A 13829-nucleotide genomic window follows, 5' to 3' on the forward strand; every position below is an offset into this window, starting at 1 on the left:
CCCCCAGGGCGAACCGGCTGACCCTCCACCGGGTTCCGAAGACGAGGGGCGCCAGCCTCGCAGGGGCCCCCGAGCCTCGCAGGGGCCCCCGAGCCTCGCAGGCTTTCGCAGCCCCTCGCCGGGGGTCTTCGGGAGATCGCCGCTAAGCCAACCCCTGCGGGTGCCGCGCTTGCCCCGGGGGAACGGATGAGGCAGGGAGCTCCGAGGGGACTGGAGTTCAGTCAATCAGCCTCTCGCGTGAGCCGGGGCTGTTTCCACACGGTCGGTCAGCCCCGGGAGAAGAAGCCATCCTTGACTCGACCCGGGGGTCTGGGTGCGCTGGGCCAAGGCTGGGTTGCTTCTGGTGGGGACGCAGCGGATGGGGGGAAATAGGTCTCGGGGTTTGAGCTTCAAGCGGGGGCTTCATCCACCCACCCACCCGCTCTTTGGGTGCTGCAGTCGCGCCCACCGGGGGGGACGTCAGGATGGTCAGACCCGGGTTGCAACTCCCTAGATGGCCTCTAGGGGGCAGCCGGGTCCGGGCCAAGCTGTTGAGGAAACCCCCAAGTTGGAGGGAAGAGTTGTGGGTTGTGGCCAGCTGAATTCAGCGGGATGTTCCCAGGGGACCCCCAGCTAGCCAACCATGTTAGCCAAGTGGGAACCCCAGTCCGGGATGGAAGGGGACGGGTCCAAACGTGCAGTCCAAGAAAATAGAGTGAGTTGAAGAACCGTAAGTTGAGTAACTCTGTCTTGTGTTCTTAACCAGGATGGGGAATTAACCCATTTTGGGAGGTTGTAAAATGGGTTGGGATTGCCCGACATACTCAGCTGCAAAAAAACTAACCAGGCTTCGTAAATGGTGTGCACCGGTTTCCCCAGCCTGGTGAAGCATGTTGTGTGAACATCGTCCTTGCAGGAAAAAAAGGGTTCCCGGCTTATTTTGGTTATAAACTATTGTCTGGCTTGTCCCAGTTGAATTCATGTCCTTTGAGATGCCCATAATTCACTGACCCATCAACCTCAGAAAACAAACCATGGTTAAAAGTTGCAAGGGTGAATGCAACCTCTGGTGAAGGGACTGGGCTAAGTGGGTTGCGTGGATGTGACTAGAACCAGTTTGGCACAGGGTTGAAGGCATCAGGCTAGAAACCGGGAGATGGGGAGTTCTAGTCTCGCCTTAGGCAGGAAGCCAGCTGGGTGACCTTGGGCCAGTCACTTTCTCTCAGCCCTGGGAAGGAGGCAATGGCAAGCCACTTCCAAAAAACCTTGCCAAGAAAACTGCAGGGACTTGTCCAGGCAGTCACCACGAGTCAAGACCAGTGTTCCTCAACCCTGGCAACTTTAAGACCTGTGGACTTCAACTCCCAGGATTCCCCAGCCAGCAAAGCTCAGAGCAAAGCTGGCTGGGGAATCCTGGGAGTTGAAGTCCACAGGTCTTAAAGTTGCCAGGGTTGAGGAACACTGGTCAAGATTGACTGGAAGACACAGACATATATATGGGTTAAGGAAGGCTGGAGGTCACACACGTTTTAGAAGGGCCACAAATAGGTAGGACTGATGATTCAAAGTGGCAGGTCCAGGTTGTCTTTTTCTTCCCCATTTTTTTAGGAAGAAATTTGGAGCCAGTTTCAAATGTTGATGGCAAACCGCTTCCAAAATCTTGCCAAGAAGTCTGCAGGGACCGGTCCAAGCAATCACCAGAATCAAAGAGTGGCTCAGAGGGGCAGGTACACCCCCCCCCCCAGATATGACCAGGGAGACTTGCTCCTCTCTAGCCAGGTATAAAATCTCTGGGTCAGTCCCACTGAGGCCTTTTTGACAATGTGAAAACACAGTTGGCTGACATGGGGCCTTCCTTTTGGCCTCCCATCCCAACAGGCTTGCACCTGGCTTCGCTCTTGCAAGCTCAGCCCAGCGCCGCTGACCTACAACTTTTTTTTTTATTTATTTATTTATTTATTTATTAAGTTTGTATGCCCCCCATCTCCCCCAACGGGTGACTCTGGGCGGCTCGCAATTAGAACCAAAGACCCAAGAACCATTAAAAAATGATACCATAGAAATAGCTAAGAGTAATTAATCAATTAAAATCAGACTATTAAAAACAGCCCTGCTTGCTAAACCGGGGCAGATTTTCGCAGCTTGTTCTGCTGCGCGGAGGCAGCTGGAAAACCCCGATCTTTAGAAAGAGAAGGAGTTTCCAGTCCTCATCAGGGCAGGGGCGGCGGCGCAGCCGGAGTCCCGCAAGGCCAGCACGCCCACGGGACCGCGGGAGTCAGCCTCCCTTTCTTGCGAGGGGAGGGCGCGTTGGGCAGGAAAGCGGGCAGCCGGACGGACTTGCGGGCGCTGGGAAGCCTCTCCTCCCAGGGAGGGGCCCTCCTCGCGGGGGGGAGGGAGAGGAGCGCTGACGTCACGGGCGAGGGCGGGGCCGCGCCCCGAGTTCGGGTCCCCGCGCGGCTCTCCAAGCAGTCACTCGCCGTCGGGAGCGCAGCGCGGCGGGGCGCGCGCCATGGCCGGCCAGGAGACCCTCCGGGAGGCGAGCACCCGGCGCCCGCAGTCCAGGTGGGGCGCGCCCGGCGGGGTCCGGGCGGGGTCGGGGCTGGGCCGCTCCTGCAGGTGTGCCCGCGGGCGCAGCCGGCGGCGCGGGCATCGGCACCCCCTGGCGCGCTCGCTTGCCCTCGCCGGCCAGCCCGGGCGCGCCGCCCGCCCGCTGCCCAGCTGAGCGCCAACCGGTTCCGGGGTCAGGTCGGGCGGAGGAGGCGGCTGGCTGGTCGGCCGGCCGGCCGGGGCTCCCTTAGCCCGCGCCTGCCCCGGGGCGCTGCCCAGGCGGGCGCCTCTTCCTGCCCGCCCAGAGATGCGGGCGCGCCACCCGGCGCTGCGCCGCGGCCGCCGGCTCGCCTTTCCCGGGAAGTGGGGCGCCCGGGGCGGGCGAGGGGAGCTGCCCCCGAGGCGCCAAGGGCGGGGAGGCCGGGTGGAAATGGGGCGAGGGAGCCCCCGCCTGAGGGTCTTGCGAGAGCCTAAGCTGGGTCTGGCTTGCTGGGTTTGGAGCTGGGGGGGGGGTTTGGTTGACCCGGGTGTAACGGACTGTGTGAAGCCGACCCGTCGCTGGTGCTCGGCCAGAAGAGGGGCCGAGGCAGGACCAGAATTTCTTGTGCTCTGTTCGGGTGTCTCTGTCAGAATCTCCACGTTCCAGGAAGGAGGGCTTGGAATGCCTCTCGGGTTTGGGTTTGGTGGGACCCCAGGCCAGGACACCCTCGGCCCCCGTTGCAGGACACCACCCAAAGCCACTGCATGGGGACTGAGGGTGTTGTGCAAATTTCCCAGCCGGTGGTTTACAGTTCTGTGTGCCCTGCAACATTGAGTGGAGTAAACCAAACTCTGTTAACCATCACGAGTAAGTGTGTGGTTAACCTGGATTGTGAAGGAACCCCGTTTCCTGGGCTATAAACTGACTTAATGGACCAAGTTCACAGCTAATGTTAACTGCATCCAGTTTTTTTCAGGCATTTCTGCACAGATAGTCCTCGACTTACAACCACAATAGGGACTGTAAAATTCCTTGTTAAGCAGTGCAGTCGTTAAGCATTATGTGACCGCACCCAATTTTGCAAGTTTTTTGCGGTGGTCATTAAGCGAATCATGTGGTTCCCTATTGATTTTGCTTGTTGGAAGCTGACTGGGAAGATCACAAATGGTGATCATGTGATCCTGGGACACTGCAATCGTCGTAAATACATGCCAGTTGCCAAGCACCCAAATTTTTTCAATGCCGTCCTAACTTCGAACGGTCACTAAACAAATGCTCTTAAGTCAAGGACTATCTGAAGTGGTTTTAGCAGGTTGAACACATCTCAGGCAGGCAATTTCCACAGGTGGTCATGAATATTTTCTGGAGTTGGGCTTTAGGCAGAACCAATTCAAAGCAGCTTAAAGTTGCCAAGGTTGAGAAACATTGCTCTAGGTTGAAGTGGTTCACTGTGTTGTGAGAATCCAGCCCAAATGCCTTTGTGTAAAGGACATTTCCAGCAAATATGTGAGACAGAAATCAGAATTTGGGCTTGATTCCAGGAGATACTGAAGCAAACATTCAGAGATCACTCATAGCTCCAAAAATTTATATCTACCAAAGTATGAGCAAAGCTAAGCAGAATCAGACCTAGTGGATGGGAGGCCACTAGGAAAGTCTAGAGATTTTAAATATACATCTGAGAAGAAAGCTGCGGCAAAACCACTTCTCTGGGATTGACAAGAAAATGGCATGGATGGGAAGTGAGTTGAAACTCAGTTGCTGCAGTTCTTGAGAAACGGAGAGCTCGCAAATGAGCATCAGGGACGGCCGAGAATCTGCCATTCAGTCTTGAGCTCCTTCATTTAAAAGGACATACAGGTAGTCCTCGACTTACAACCATTTGTTTAATGACTGTTCAAAGTTACAATGGCGCTGAAAAAAATGACTTACGGCCAGTCCTCACAGTTACGACTGTCGCAACATCCCTGCAGTCACAGGATCAAAATTCAGATGCTTGGCAATCAGTATGCATTTATGACAGTTGCAGCATCCCAGGGTCACGTGATCGCCATTTGCAACCTTCCCAGCCAGCTTCCAACAAGCAAAATCAATGGGGAACCATGTAATTCGCTTACAGACCATGGTGATTCATTTAACAGCTGTGGCAAAAAAGGTTGTAAAATCAGGCACAACTCACTTAATGACCACATCGCTTCGTGATGGAAGTTTCAGTCCCGATTGTGGTTGTAAGTCGAGGACTACCTGTAATAATAATAATAAATAAATAAATAAATATTTAATTAATTAAATTAAAGATTATGGCATAAACTGGCTGTGGTGGTCCCAGTAGTTATTGGCACACTGGGTGCCATTCCAAAAAGCCTTGGACAGCACTTAGAAAATCTGCACATTGACAACGTTTCCATCTGTCCGTTACAAAAGGCCGCCCTGCTTGGATCTGCACGTCGACTATGCCGATGCATTACAACATCTGAGGTTCTTGGGAAGAACTTGATGCGAATGAAGGCCAACATCAGCTGAAGAACTGACAGCTGTGATTTCATGTTGTGGATGATGATGATGAAGATGGACATTGCAATACAGCAGAAGAGAAGAGAAAGAACTGGAGAAAATCACAGAATACAAAGACCTGCAAGCAGAAGTGGAATGACTATGGCAAAAGAAAGCAAAGAGAGTCCCAATAGGAATAGGCGCCTTAAGTGCCATCCCAAAACATCTGGAGCACCCCTTGGAGACCCTCGGCGTGGACCAAATCGCCATCAGTCAATCGCAAAAGGCCGCTTCACTTAGAACAGCTTCCATCCTGCAACCATACTTTTAATAACATCTGCCCATCCCCGGCCCTTAGGAAGGACTTGACGGGGACAAAAATGCCAACTCCAGTCTAAACATCTGGCTGACTGTGCGACCGACCATAATAATAATAATAATTTATTAAACTTGTACGCCACCCGACTCTCAACGACTCTGGGCTTCTTTCTTTCTGAGATTTGGGAGGATCGCTTTTAGTCAAGCAGGCACGGTGCTGAGGTGTGAAGACCTTGAGCCCCGCAGGGCTTCCGTGGGGAATTTTTCCAGGCTGTGGGTCAGAGAGATGCCCGGATCTGCAGCTGCCCTCTGTTGCTGCTCCTGTGGCTGCCAGCTTCTGGCTTCTCCACCGCTCTTCTGGGAGGCTGCGTTGCGGCTGTCAAAACACGCTGGAGTCTCATCGCAGGATGAAGTCTGGACCGTTGGCTTCTTGGAAGGAAAGCGGAGATGGACGGCCTCGTGGGGCACGATGGGTTCCTGGGGGCAGCCGAGAGAGGGGCGCCTGCGTTGTTGACTCACAACTCTCTAGTTTGGGTTGGCGAAATGAAAGGCTTTGCTGCATGAAGCTGACCTTGCGCTGGCAGTTGCGTTGATCCTCGCTGGCACGCGCAGCCTTGCTTCCCAATATTTGGCCCTCCAAACGTCACCAAATTTCAACCCCCGGCAGTCCCAGCCCGGTGGGGGATAATGGGAACTGGAATTCAGCACTCTTCCCAAGCCAGAGGCTTAAAATATCGTCTTCCCAAAGAAGGAAAAAATAGTATATCTGGAGACACAAAGAGGAATAGAAAACAGATTTTTGTCTCATTTCTGACCACACTGAGATGACCAAACGTTGTCTTTGGCTCCCAACTTGGAATGTTGAATATTTTCTGTCGCTGGAGCAACTGGCCATCAAAAGCGGTTGGCCAATTATTAGCTAGTTCCTTGATAGTTCTTGCAATGGGCTAGTTGCCGGTAAACAAAGTCCTTGGATAGCAGTGCAAAGTAGGGGATGATGGAAATTATAGTCCGGTCTCACTGGAGGGCAGCAGATGAAGGAGGCTGCTGCAGACAGTTAATTGTAGTTTTGGACTACAGTTCCCATCAGATCCAGCCTGCATGGGCATCCAGGTGCTTTGTTTACCAGTGATCTAAAGGAGGACCATGGACGCTGTAGTCCTGCACAGTTGGAAGAAGGCAGAATGGCTAAATTTCCAGCATTTCTTTCCATCAAGGTCTTTTTTAAATAGATATATTGACGCTCTGTGGTTTTTCAGTTTTTGTACTCTGATTTTATGCAACTCCCGTGTTGGTCCCCCATCGTGCAGAAATGCTCCTTTCTCTGCCCCCTCCCTCCCAAGCCCCCCACATATCGAGCTGTTTCTGAAGGGAATTCACTGGGGGCTGTTGGCGCATCTCACCTGGTGATGTGAAGGAAGAGCGAAATCATTGCAAAATGCCACCCACTGCGGATCAGGACACGCACGCCTTGTGCTGGAGAAGACACAGACGTAGTGGGAATTCCTGCAGGGTTGCTGCCCTCTGACAGCAGAAAAGGGGAGGCTACATTTGCAAAAACGAGGTTCACACAATACACTAAAATGGGAGTTGGTGGCTGGTGGTGCCACGTGCTGTGGGAATCCACCCCTTTCCCATGTAAATGCATGAAGCAGGGCATCATCTAAGGCGACATCTGGTTTATATGTTCGGGCATGGCACGTTAGGCCAACATAGCAGTTCTCTTTCATTAACCTGGGTTAAGGGTGTTTTGTGAACTCACCTAGATTGGCCACAAATCATTGATGTGGTGGCCAATGCAGTCTGTTTGCACACAAGGCTGAAAACTTTTTATAGGATCTGCTTTTGGATTTGGGGCTCATGGCTGCCCAGCACGGCAACATTCACAAGACAGGGCTAAGTCTGGTTGGTGATCGTGGCTTGTCAAGGAAGAAGCATCTCAACTTTTGGCTAGTTCTCAATCAGGCTGTGTATGCCAAATGCAATTTGTTTGTGGTGCTACCTCTGAGTTTTTATATGTTTTTGTTCTTTGAAAAAGGGGGAGACTACATAATCTGCTTTCTTGGAGATCCGGCATTCTGCTACTGGGCTAGCAAACCAGACATGAAAGTGATTGTTCTCCCATGTTTCTAGTCCTCAGCATCCAAGCTTATGACCCTTACAGGTCTACCTTACTTTGGTAGAAAGATTTTTGAGGAAACGAATGTGAAGCTGGGCGATTCTGGGAGCTGAAGTCCACTCAGCCTTGCCGAGGTTGAGAAACACTGTCCTAGAATATCACACCCTGCAAGTTTGAAAGAGGTTTTGCATCAAATTGTTCTTCATTGAGACGAAGGAGAAGTGACAGAGGGAAAAAAATGCAAGATGAATTTTTGGCCTGGCCTCTTCCTACTGTGCGTATTGCAGTGCAGGGTGATCAATATGCCAAAAGAAACCGGCTATTAATCTTCTGCTGAAAACTTGAAATAAACCCGAAATGAAAACGGAGTCCCGGTCTTCTTTGCGAGTGACTTTCCTGCACCTCTGCCAGTCCTAATAATGAATCTGCCTACTTCTTCCCTATTGTGAAAGTTTTACTCTTTATTGTTTATATTTTTCCCGCGGATGTTTTATTGTTTAGCTTGTTGGGTCATATCAAGGACCTTTGAAGCCGCCGTGGGTCGGGCTCACACCTCCAAGAATAGTGGTGATGAGGCGTGCAAATTTGCAAGGCATTTGAGACTCTACAACAGTCTTGCTGGCCCACCGAGCAATATTTTTAAAAGGAAGAATTTGCCTTGGGTCTCCGAAAGATTCCCCTCCGTTCCAAAGGGGGGAGAGCGGGAGGAAGACCCTGGCTAAGGAGAATTGCTGGGAATCTGAGGATCCCTCCCGGTGCAACGTTACGCGCAGCAGCGAAGATGAGAATCTTTCTCTGGAATCGTGCAATGCCACGTCCAGCCACTTGAAACGTGGCTGGATTCTCCAGGCCCGGATGCTGTGTTGTTTCCTGGCGGCTGGTCCTCAGCGGAGCCTGTAATCAAGTTTCAACTGACGAGAACCCGCCGACCACGCCAGATTTCTCTCCGGCTCCCAGCGTTGGCCTCGCTGCCTTGAATAAATGCAGCGACTCGTTTTTCCATGCTCGGTGAGGCTTTTCCAGGAATGGCTCTTTTCCTTCCCCCACATTGAAACCTCCAGTTTCGCGGCTCCGTGAAGGCCGCTGCTTTTCTCCTGAATCAGTCCAAGGATGCAAAAGAGATGCTTGTTTGTCAACTGTCATAAACGGGATAAACTTTATGGTGCACAAGCCTGTTGCAACAGAGGCTCGCCTGTTCAAGGCTTACCGCAGAGCTCTCTAAACTAAGTGCTGGTTCAGGACGGCCACCGCTAAATTATACTTTTTAATGCGCCGGGAGGGGCAAGTGGAGGGCGTGGATCGTGTTCCAAATGCCACACTCTTTTTTTCCAGTGTGAATCGGCTGGATTCAGTGCAAAAGGAGCTGCTTGCATTCAGCAAAAAACAGCTGGACTGGGAGAAACTGGAGGCGGTGGGAAGTTGCTGAGAAGATGACCGAAGGGCCGTTGTTCTGGAAGAAGGCTGAGCTGGGGTGGTCAAACCGGAGTGGGAAATTCCAATTTTTTCCACTTTGTGTTATCCACAGATACTCTCTTCTGTCAGTGGTGGATTCCTGCATGGGGAAGGGGGTTAGACTAATCAGGGTTTCTCAAACTTGACAACTTTAAGATGTGTGGACTTTAACTCCCAGAATCCCCCAGCCAGCATGCTGGCTGGGGGATTCTGGGAGTTGAAGTCCACACATCTTAAAGTTGTCAAGCTTGAGAATCACTAGACTAAATGGTCTCCAGAATCCCTGCCAAGCCTTGCATTCATGATTCCCCAAGGAAGATGTTTCTGATGCCTTCCAGAAAAGAAAGGACTATAAGGAAAAAAACCCCTTCATTGCTATCTTTTCAGCAAATCCATGACAACTCCTGCCCCCCTTTAAAAGTAAATTAGTTGTGGGGCAGGAGAGAAAGTTAGGCTAAAAGAATCTCTCCTGGAAGAAAAAGAAGATACAAGCTATGTTTAGACATGCATTCAGCCTGCTTTATAAGGCTGGGGGCTTTGTGTACAATACGATGTACGCTGTGTGCAGCTTAACCGTTTGTGCAATCCCCTCGGCCAACTGCAGTACGCTGAATTTATATTTCAAATTTCAAATGTGGATTTCAAATTTAGATACTGCCCATCTCACCAAAAAATGACGTCTAAATTTGAATAAACTATGGCTAAGTGAACGGGGCTTGCCAGAGTGTGTGAACCTATTCAAAGGTTGGCATTCAGGCAATAGAATTGGAATGATGGGGGAGAGACCAGGAGGCATGTTTATGGATGGAGGGTGTCTGCGATTTTCCACCATTTCGGAACAAAACTTACATTTAAGGTAACATTGATAGAGACTTGCCGAGATTTGTCCAGGTGTGTTCAGAAGTTCTGGTGTTGGAACTGGTGACTGATCCTCCTTGCACAATGTGGTGCCCCACGGGTGCTTTTAGATGCTGGTTTCCAGAATTCCTACTTGGCCGTGCCAGCTAAGAGTACTGGGAGTTGCTCACCACAGCAGAAAGGCTGGGAATATATCAAATCAAATAAAAAAGGGAATGTGGTTATTACCCACGCTGGGTTGACTTCATCTCTCTGTCCTGCCAGGTGTCGGGAGAAATAATTGACGCTGCTGCTTTCTAGAGTCTCTTTCTAGGTCCTATTTATGGATCTCTGTCCCGCCTGAATTTAGCGAGTAGCCGCAAACAGCTTTCCCATGCACACCTTCCAAATGCATGGACTTCAGCTCCCATAATCCTCAGCCACAGTTATGCAGATGGCAAAGCCTGGATAACTTTCTTTTTCTGTTTCTTGACCTGTTTTCTGCATCAGGGTTTTCAGATCACATCCTGTTCAAAGTATAGTAATTCTGGAATCTCTGATCAAGAGACAAAGCTATATAGTAGTGATCGAAAATTGGTTCCATTCGAGTGAATTTTTTCCCCCCTTAATTTCACAAGGAACCCTATCAAGTTCTCATGGAGCTCTGCAGTTGCACAGAACGCCGTTTGAAAAAAAAAACTTGGTCTGTATAACAGCCCTTCACATACTTGAATCAGCAATCAGGTCTTCCCACAGTCATCTCCAGGATCAACATACCCACCGCCTCCAACCATTTCTCAAAGTTCTTCCTTCCTTTATATTGGGTTTCTCAGTGGTGGCCTCCATTGTTTGGAACACCTCCTCCTGCAAGTATGGATGGCTCCAAGCCTGCTTACATTTTGCAAACATGTTAAAACAATCTCAGAGCATGATTTTGACCTCAGATTTCTCGGCGCCTTGTTACGTTACCTGTTTTCCTATGATAAATCAATAAAATGTAAAGCCATTGTTTCTTGCCCTGAAACAATGCTGAACAATTCCTCGTGACACTTTGTTAGATACGTGATGATAGCTCTCATGTCACCATACAGGGTTCTTAGAGAATCATGGAAGGCCAGGTTGGAAGGGACCTAGGAGATCATCCAGTCCAACCCCCTGCCCAGAGCAGAAATTCACCACTACACCATCACTGAGGGATGGCCATCCACCCTCCATTGAAACATCTCAGGCAAAGAGAGACCACCACCTCTTGAGGCAGGCACTGCCATTGTTGAACAGCTCGTATCCTTAGAAATGTCTTCCTGATGTCCAACCAAAGTCTACTTCCTTGTAATTCAGTCCCCTTGTCACTTTCCCAGTCTTCTGGAACAACGCCAAACAGTTCTGCTCCATCTTCTGCATGACATCCCTTCAGATACTTGAAGACAACAATCGTAACTCCTTACAGTCTTCTCCAGGCCAAATATACTCAAGCCCAACATCTCCAAGTGTTCCTCATAAGTTTTCCTTCCAGGCCCCTCATCCTCCTAGTCGGTCTCCCCTACACATGCTCCAATTCTTCCTTCATTAAATTACTTCAGCTCCATCAATAAGGAATGGCTTTTTCAGGAGAAACAGGGTGGAACTGCCCTTGCCAAGGGAATGGAAATGGGTGGAAAAAATCTTAACCTGACCGTTATTTGTATGGCTTTGTGTGATCAGCCGGACTGAGAGCTTAGCAAACAACTTTTAACTGGAGAAAAGATTGTAAAATTGCAATTAGAGGAAAAATAACCTAACCAACATGGAAAAGGCATCTTCCAGATTGAGACACCTAGATCAGGGTCTGGGCTGAAGCTCTTGTAAGAAAAAAATCACCATGTAGTGATGGGTCATGGACCATGAATTAACCACATTTATTTTTTTATAGAGCAGTCAAATGGCTTAAATCTTGGGAAATGTGCTCCTGATCTCCATTGCAGTTTTTAATTGCTCAGAAATTAAGTTGGAAGTCAGAAAGCCAAATGTACCAGTTGCATTGATCTAGAAGATACTTTCCAACCAAGTTCTGCCTCCTTGAATCACTTTGTAGTGTCTTTCCGTGAAGATACCATGGACTTCATGATGATTGTGGCCTTCATGATGATTGTGAATGGATGATTGTGAATCATCCTTCATGATTGTGAATCACTTTGTAGTGTCTTGCCTTCATGATGATTGTGGCCTTCGTGATGGTTGTGAATGGATGGTTGTGAATCATTCTTCATGAAGATTGTGAATCACTTTGTATGTCTTTCCTTCATAATGATTGTGGCCATCTGCATTCCCTCCTGCAAATGGGAGGCTGGGGGGCACCTCTCTGAAGATCCTGTCACTAACACCACTAATATTATCTTTTAAAACACTTGGCTGTTACCTTCTCGCTCCCCACCCCGTGGTAGAGATGGCCCAAGGGATACTGCAGTTCCAAAGTTGATAGAAGGGAGGATATAAAATTCTTTTTTGTTGTGTTGAAAAGGTGGCAACTTCCTGTGCATGGCCTGCCAAATTAGCACTTGGTCCCCCAAGGAGAGCTTTTAAGGGTTCTTCACATTTCTCAGCCAGAGACGTGGTGGACCAAGTGAAGGAAGCCCTATTATCTCATGATGATGTGACAAAATATTATATACAGACAGAGGTTTAGAGAAGGTTCTTATGTTCCCAAGAAGGAGTTAGAGAATTGTAGGCTCAGTGGTTACAACAACAGATATAAATAGTGAGGGAGGTGGTCCTGGAACAGTTTCCTACAAGTTATTCCTGATCCAGTGAGGTTTTGGGCAGGAGAACATCACTCAGAATCTGGAAAAGTTTTGCAATGAGTTGATCTGCAGCCCTGCCCAAGTCTGAAGTGTCAGGAAATATGTTAGTGTGTCCTAAAACCAACCGTGATGGCTTCCAAACCAGGATTAATGTCTTAGTGTTCTGTGTAAGCCCAATTAATGGTGGCATGTTTGGCTTATCATGGCCTTAACAAATCATGGTTTGTGCATTATGCAAAGCCAGCCAAGGACTATGAACTCTGCAGGTTTGTTTGCTGTTTTCCAAAATGGAGGTGACATCTTGGGAGTTATTGGTCTACCTCAGTGTTTTTCAGACTTGGCAACTTTAAGATGTGTGGACTTCAACACCCAGAACTCCCTGGCCAGCATGTATGGACTTCAACTCCCAGAATTGCTGGCCAGGGAAAATTACATCGCTTTTCCTTTGAACTGCACCCATAGTTGGGGTGCGTTTTACTGCCCCGCTTTCTGAAATGCAGCCCTTTCTTACAACATTCCGATGGCCATTGTGACTGGGGAGGATGGGGTTTGTAGTCTGACATTTCTGAAAAGTATCCGATTGGGAAAAAGCTGTTGTGAGGCGTTTGCCTTCTGGGATCTGCTGTGGATTTGCTCCCCAAATTTCTCTTCTGCAAACTTCAGAGAGATCTTGTGGATAGCTGATGATGGAAACCAAGCCCAGTTATGATACTGTACTAGGCGTGGGTTGGACTAGATGTTCTCTGGGGACCCCTTTTAACTTGGTGGTTTTATGTGAGAGGTTTATAGTAAGTTTTTCAATCAGAAAAAAATCCACTGGTATTTATTGATGAAAATCTGGTTGAATGCGTGTATTTGATTTGCATTAGGAAGCTTTACATGCTAAATAAATTGATGGCGACGTGGATTTGGTCAATGTCAGGGCCATTTTTCCCCCCAGCAGCTAAAATAGTGGAATTGATCTATTTGATTAGGAGAAAGTCAATGAGATCGGTGATGTCTGGGCTTATTCAAAATTCCAGCCCAGCCTAACAGAACGTGTTCAGGGACCACGTGGAGCTCAATTAAATAAACTTCGTTATGGCTTAAAGCCATGGACTGCTTCCCAAACCACACTTTAGCCATTATGCAAACCCAGCCTTATTACAGTAAAACGTTGTCTCAGGCCAAATCAATATTTTACTCAGATTTTTAAAAACTGGAATATTTGTAAATATTTTAAAGCGTTGTCGCTTAATAGCATATGTTTCCCTTACTTTATTTAGATTTTATCTTCCTCGTGTTTTGCAATGTTTACTGAAAGCCACGGAAGGCTTCTGCCGGCACT

At 49.0% G+C, this 13829-nt stretch overlaps 1 protein-coding gene across 1 annotated transcript in view; it reads left to right on the forward strand.

Annotated features, from left to right (window-relative positions):
• The first annotated feature begins 2349 nt into the window (after positions 1-2349).
• The window catches only part of GPSM1 (G protein signaling modulator 1), an 87602-nt gene continuing 76122 nt past the window's right edge, over positions 2350-13829 (forward strand). The window contains exon 1 of the mRNA XM_088147188.1: positions 2350-2541. Within this exon, the coding sequence (XP_088003314.1) occupies positions 2489-2541 (53 nt within the window). The 5' untranslated portion in view covers positions 2350-2488. The remainder of the gene's footprint in view (positions 2542-13829) is intronic.

The sequence above is a fragment of the Python bivittatus genome, unplaced genomic scaffold, assembly GCF_059951505.1.
Source record: "Python bivittatus isolate LINGU-HERP-01145 unplaced genomic scaffold, Pbiv_v1 ctg000160_np1212, whole genome shotgun sequence".
Lineage (NCBI taxonomy): Eukaryota > Metazoa > Chordata > Lepidosauria > Squamata > Pythonidae > Python > Python bivittatus.